At 56.2% G+C, this 6,588-nt stretch overlaps 1 protein-coding gene across 5 annotated transcripts in view; it reads right to left on the bottom strand.

The window, feature by feature from the left end:
* SMARCA4 (SWI/SNF related, matrix associated, actin dependent regulator of chromatin, subfamily a, member 4) overlaps positions 1-5,200 on the bottom strand; it is a 29,160-nt gene extending 23,960 nt beyond the window's left edge. For 3 of the 5 annotated variants that reach the window (XM_015616480.3, XM_015616483.3, XM_015616485.3), the window contains exons 1-5: positions 5,060-5,199; positions 3,633-3,687; positions 1,540-1,767; positions 795-927; positions 85-459 (exon numbers count right to left, since the gene is read on the bottom strand). In XM_015616480.3, the coding sequence (XP_015471966.1) occupies positions 85-459; positions 795-927; positions 1,540-1,728 (697 nt within the window). In that variant the 5' untranslated portion in view covers positions 1,729-1,767; positions 3,633-3,687; positions 5,060-5,199. Of the gene's footprint in view, positions 1-84; positions 460-794; positions 928-1,539; positions 1,804-3,632; positions 3,688-5,059 lie in introns of all 5 variants that reach the window. The other 2 variants (XM_015616482.3, XM_015616481.3) reach the window with 2 other exon arrangements.
* Positions 5,201-6,588: the final 1,388 nt, after the last annotated feature.

Raw genomic sequence — 6,588 nt, 5'->3', positions numbered from 1 at the left:
GATGGAACAGGATGAGCTCCCCTTGGACTGCCCAGGACACAACCAGACAATCCCAGCCCCCATTTCCCCCCAGCCCCTCCTCACCGTGAGGTCTGGAATACCCGGGCGGCGCTTGCCCCGCTCCGGGCGCTTGTCCCGGGCCCTGTGCGGCGCCGGCGGGCGGAGGTAGAGCAGGAATCTGCGGCTGCATCCCGGGCAGGGGCCGCTTTCCCTGGACGGCGACCTGCAGGTGCTCCGGGAGCGGCTGCCCCCGCGCCAGCAGCTTGTAGGCCATGATCTGGGCGCGGAGCTGGTGCAGCTGCGCCGCGTTGAACGGGGACGGGCCCCGGCCCAGCGCCGGCGAGTCGGAGCCGGAGCCGTCCAGCGCCGCTCCAGAGCCGCCTGCGGAGCCGCTGGAAGGGCCGTTGGATGGCACTGGGCTGGAGGCGTGCTCCGAGCCACCCAGAGGGGATGGATAACCTGGCAGGGAACACAGGGATGCGCTTGGGAGTGGTGCAAGGGGTTGAATTCCAAACCAAAGTGAAGGATTTACAGCTGGAATCTCTGGAGAGCTGTGTCTGCCCTCAAAAATAAGGATTTCCGCCCTCCCCAAACCCCACAGGATTTTATCGTTCCTCCCCCAAAATTGAGCATGTGGACCTGGAAATCCCCTGGAGCGCTACTGGAATTTGGGATTTATGCCCTGGTATCCAGGATTTAAGCTTGCAATGATAAAACCCCCTGCCTCTCCAAATCCAGGAGTTGGACACAGTTCCTCCCCTTCCCCCCACCATGTTTCTTCCCAAGTTCCCAACCTTGGGAATGCTGATCCATGGGGCTGGGTGGGGGGCCCATCCCTGCATGTCCCCCTGGCCGCATTCCCATCCCCTTCATCTGCCCGTAGCGCGGATCCTCCGACATCCCCTTCTCATGCATCGGATCCAGGGGCTGCAGGAGAGAAACATCCCGGGAAATCAGACACTGGCAGAGCATTCCTGCAGGAAATCCTGATCCTCTCAACCTGCCCAGCCCACAGAATTCCCAGGGGTTGGAGCTGAAGCTCCATTTCATTATTGTCAGATTCTACCTGCTCCAGCCGTGAAAATCCTTCCCACAGCACATTTCCTGGATTTTTTTATTAAAAACCCCCTGGATTCCCCTGGCGAGGAATTGCTGTTAAAGCATGAAATCCAGGAAGAAAAACCTCTCAATTAATTAGTTAATTAATGGGGCTGCGGTGGGGGATTTTCCCATTCCTGAGGTTTTTCAGTGCATTTTTGGAGCAGAAGAGTCCAGGAGGGATTTGGGGTGGATGAGGGGTGAAATAAGGTGGGAGGAGAGAGAAGAGAGGAATGGGAAGGGGCTGCAGGTGCAGTTCATGGATTTTAACTACACCCTTTAGTTACTCTCCTCTTCCCATCTCCTTCTGATGCTGGAGGAGGAAAACAGAACATTCCAGCAGTGGGAATTTGCAGAGGTGACAAGGCTGGGGGAGGACACATGAATGGGGATAAATCCCCCACCCAAGGCTGAGGGTTTCTGAGGCCCGGGATGCCTCACCTTGTGCAGGGGGTGGATGGTGTCCGGGGCGTATCCTGGTGCCGGGAGCGCATGTCCCGAGTGTCCCGAGTGTCCGGATCCCGGAGAAGGGCCGGGAGAGGGGCCCAGCATGGATCCCGGGGAAGGGCCGGGACCAGGAGAGGGGCCAGGCCGGGGGGTCCCTCCCAGCGGAGGCTCTGGAGTCGCCATCTCACATCAGGAGCTGGGAATGGGCGCCTGGAGCCACACCTGGAACGGGGGATCCGGGTTAATTCTGGGAATGAACTGAAAAAGCAGCAGGTGAGAAACACTCCTCCCAATCCATGATCGAGGAATGAGCAAGAAACCCTCTCCACAGTGCATGCTCAGGCACGAGGAATTCACTTCCCAATCCATCCTTGAGGCGTTTGGAATGGGAAACACGCTTCCAAATCTGTTAGCCAGGAATAAGGAGCAAGGAATCCCCTCCCAAATCCATAATTTGGGAACAAGCAATGGGAATCCTATTCCCAATCTGTCCTCAAAGCAGGAGGGGTGGGAAATCTGCTTCCCAACCCATCACTGAGGGAGGAGGGATAGGAAACCCCCTTCTGCAATCCATCACCAAGACCTCAACACCAGATCCATTGCTCCATTCCCAACCCATTGCTGAGAAATGAGAAACACGGAATCAGCCTGCATCTCCATCACCAAGGGCATCATAAGATGTGGACTGACTGCAGAGATTCCATGAGGAATGAGGAATGGGAATGCCCCATCCTGGCCCATCCTAGAGGACTGCACAAGATCTGGGAATTCCTGGTAATTCAGAAGGGCCATGAAGAGTCACGATGCTGATCCCAATCTGGGGTTAGCTGGAATGGGTTTGCTGGGAAGCTGCAGCCATCCTCCACTCCCAAAGAGGGAGAGATTTCACCCAAAACCACTGGAATTCTTATGGGAGATGCTCCCTTTCCAGGAAAATCCCTTCTCTTTCCAGGGAAAAAACTCCTTTTCCAGAAAAAATCCCTTTTCCTGGGCATATCCCTCATTTTCTGTGCAAATCCCTCCTTACCCAAAAACAAGTTCCTCCCTTTTCCAGGCAAAACTCAGAGTAGGTTTTTCTGGAAAAATCCTCCTTTTCCAGAAGGATAAAAACAACAACAACAAAAAACTTTTCCAAGCTAAGCACTAATTTTTCCTGGCCAAACCCCTTGAACACTCCAGAGCAGCACTGAATCCATGGATTTAATCATTCCAGGGTCTGTGGGTCAGGAAAAGTTCACACAGACTTCCGTACTTCTGTTCATTTCCTGCTGGAAAACCTGGATTTCAGCACCAGGGCAACAATTCCCAGGACATGAAATGGGGGGGAAATTCCTAAAATCCATCAGGAAACTTCCTTGGTGGCACCTGGAAGCTCCTTCATCCATAAAAATTTGTTTTCCAGGGATGCTGCTGCTCCCAGAGCAGCTTCCCAAGGGTCAGTGTGCATCCTTTGCTTCCCCCAGAAACTTCTTTGGCTTAAAATTCTCAGATTCAAAGGAAGGAAAGTTTAACAGCCATGGAATTCCAGGACTGGGGGATTGCTGCCTGGAGAATCCCCATTCCGAGGGTTCTGACACTCCCAGGAACGATGAGAAATGGGATAAAACACGCACCCAGGGATAGTTTTCCCTGATTTTCCCCATTTGGGTTGTTCTGGCACTGTTAAAAATTCAGATTTCCCAGCGCCTGCTTCCCCCTACACGGAGGAAATTATCCCAATTGAAGTCATTCCAGCCCTTGGGAATCTCCCACCTCCCATGGACAGAGCTGTTCCTGTCCCCTCTTCCAATGAGGAAACAGGGATTGACAAAGTGGTTTTCCAGGAAAGAGAGGGAATAATTCCTGCTTGATCTGACAGCTCATCCCAGCATGGCTTTCCCAGGAAAACCACCGCCATTCCAGGGATACCAGCGAATGAATTTTTAATTAAGCTCCATTCCTGCTCTTTTCCAGCCCTGGTATCACCATTCCCTCCCAACCATGGGAATTTTATGCCCAATTCCAAGGAAACCTGTCATTTCCAAGGATAGTATTCCCGTGAGATGTCACTTCCCAGATGCTGGGGAGGGGGAAATTTCAGCACCTACCTACGGGCATGGCAGTCTTCCTATGCCTCTGGAAGGATGAGCTCCTAACGCCAGGCTGGGGGGGAAAGCAGGAATTAATTGGGAATTAAGTCAGGAATGTCATTATCCAGCAGCACCGGAGCATTAACCGAGCACAAGACTCCTAAAAAATGGCGATTTCCTCACGGATGAACCCAATTCAGTGTTATGTTTGGGGAATTTGTCGACTTCCAGTGAGGAAACACTCCAAAATCCATTAAAAAAATTGCTCTTAATAATTCCTGGAGGCAGTGGATTCCACCTGCTCCAGCCACAAAAATCATTCCCACAGCACAATTTGAATTTTCCTGGATTGATTTATTAAAACCCCCCTGGATTACAGGTGAGGAACTGTCATTAAATCCTGAAATCCAGGAAAGAAACCCCTGGATTAATGAATCGATGGGGTTGGTGTGGAGAGGGTTTTCCCATTCCTGAGCTTTTTCAGCCCATTTTTGGAGCGGGAGAGTCTGGGAGGGACTTGGGGGGTGGAAAATAAGTCGGGAAGGGGGAGAGGAAATGGGAATGGGCTGCAGATGCAGCTTTAATTTAAATTAAATCCTTCCTTATCCTCCTGTTCCCATCTTCTTCCACCTCCGGAGCAGGAAAACGGGTAATTCCAGCAGTGGGAATTCACGGAGGTGAAAAGGAGGCGGGGCTGGCACGGGGATAAATGGATCGGGATAAATCCCTCCCCTTCCAAAATCGGGGGGCCTGCTGCGACCTGATGCCCCCTCCCCAGACCTGCCCTGGATTCCTGCAGGATGGGGCCGAAATCCCAGCGGGAAATTCGGGAATTCATCCCAGCGGCCTCGGAAATCGCGTCACCCTCCCCTCAAAAATGGGGGAAAACCGGGTAATTTGTGGCAGAGGGGGGGAGATGGGAAAGGATGGGGGAAAACGGAGTCGGGAAAGCGGAGGTGAAACAACCGGGATTCCCAAAAGCAGCGCGGGGGGGCCGTGACCCCACAGAAGCGGGAAGGGCCTGGGGGGGGCGGGAGGAACCCCCGGGATCGGAAGGACTGGGGGGGCACGGGGGATTTGGTGTCATCGGGAAGGACAAAGACGGAAACGATCCGGGAGGGTTTGTGAGGGGAAAGGGAGATACATGGGAGGATAGTGAGATATGAGGGGAAATGGAGGAGGGAAAGGGGGATATAGGGGGTCTGGGAAAAGCAGATATGGAGGAAAATAGGGGGATATGGAGGGGGAAAAAATGGGGGATATAGGATGCTGAGGGGGGGGTGGAACCTGTGGGGGATGAAGGGGGGGCCGATCCTGTGGTGGTCGGGGGGGGGATCCCCAAGGCCGAGCACCCCGGGCTGAGGTCGTCGCCGGTCCCGAACAAAGGGCCCGTGACCCTCGCGGGCCGCCGTACCCGCCCCGCGCCCCCCCTCGCTCGGCCTTACCGGGGCCGGGGCCCTTCCCGGGGCCCTGCCCGGGGCTCATCCCGGCCCGATCTCGACACGATCCAGACCCCGGTCCCGGCGGGGGAACAAAGGAGCCACCGGAGCCGCCGCCGCCGCCTGAGGGTGCGCCGGGCCCGCGCCTGCGCGCCCCGCCCCGCGCCGAGCCCCGTCCGCCGCGCGCGCTCAGCCAATGGCGCGGCGCCCCGGCGGCAGCGCTGCCAATGAGAGGCGAGCGGAGGGGAGCGCGAGCCGCGGCCCCTCCCGCGCCCCCCGCGAAAGCAGCCAATGGGAACGCGGCGCGCTGCCCCCCGCCAGGGCAGGGAGGGGGACGGGGACAGGCCGCGCCCACCCGCGGCTCGGCAGCCAATGGGAGGCGCGATCGACGATTAGCCCCGTTCCCCCCCACGGCCGACCTGTCAGTCACTCGCCCACGCAGCCAATCAGCGCGGCGCTCTCACGCCGCGGCCAATGAGACGGCGGGGAAAGGAGCGGGGAGGCGGGGCTGGCGGGGCGTGGCGGGCGCGCGTGCGCGGAGCGCGCGGCACTGCGGCGGGCTGTGAGGGGCGGGCAGGCCCCGGGATGGGGGCGGGGAGCGGGAGCGGATCCCCGGGTAAGGGGTGTTCGTGTGGGGCCTGAGAGGGACGAGGGTGTCCCAGTCCCGGGTCATCCCTCGGGCTGTGGGGGTTCCTCCGCATGTGGAGGTCACTGGGTAGAAGATCCCCGAGGTTTAGGGGGTCCCAGTCTCGGGTGATTCCGGGGGTTTTGGGGGTTCCTCCCTGTTCGTGGGACCGGGGGATTCCCGGGTTGGAGGGTTCCAGGCCAGCAGGATTCCGGGATTTCAGGGGTCCCTGCTCAGGGGTCGCTTCCGTTTATCTGCAGTTTACATCTTCAGTTTATCCACAGTTTACATCTTCAGTTTATCCACTGCCAGACTGTTTGTTTGGAAAGACAAATCCATCATTCCTTTCAGGGCTGACTCTGTGGCTCTGGTGTCGCTGCTTTCACATCCTGGGATCGGTCACCCCCTAATTTTTGGGATAGATCCGCTGGAATTGGGCCAGCTTGATTCATAAACTGAACTCTTGAGTTACACCGGGAATTTAGGTGGTCCTGAGCTGGGGGTGGCTCAGTGAGATGGGGGGGTCCCATCTGCAGCTCTCTAATGTCCTTACAATTAAATTAAAACCCTTACTCCTAGTTTTGCTACAAATCCACTGGAATTCAACCACTTTGAGGAATTCTCAGGTAATTTCTGAGTTACAACGGATGTTTGAGGGCGGCAGTAAGTGCATTTGGGTCAGTAAGTGAGCAGGTTCCTCTCTGTGCCTCCGTGATGTCTCCACACACCCATCCCCACTAATTTTCAGATAAATCCACCGGAACCGAGCTGATTTAAGGAATTTTCAAGGAAACCCTGAGTTGCAGCAGATGTTTGGCAGGGGTTTCTGACTGCATGTGGGGTCAGTGGGTGGGATTTCTCCCCCTGAAATGGCAAAAAGAGCAGGATTTTGTCCAGCTGAAGGGGCAAG

This window comes from Parus major, unplaced genomic scaffold, assembly GCF_001522545.3.
Source record: "Parus major isolate Abel unplaced genomic scaffold, Parus_major1.1 Scaffold458, whole genome shotgun sequence".
Taxonomy (NCBI): Eukaryota; Metazoa; Chordata; class Aves; order Passeriformes; family Paridae; genus Parus; species Parus major.
Note: the sequence above shows the minus strand (reverse complement) of the source record. Positions and strands in the feature narration are given on the sequence as shown.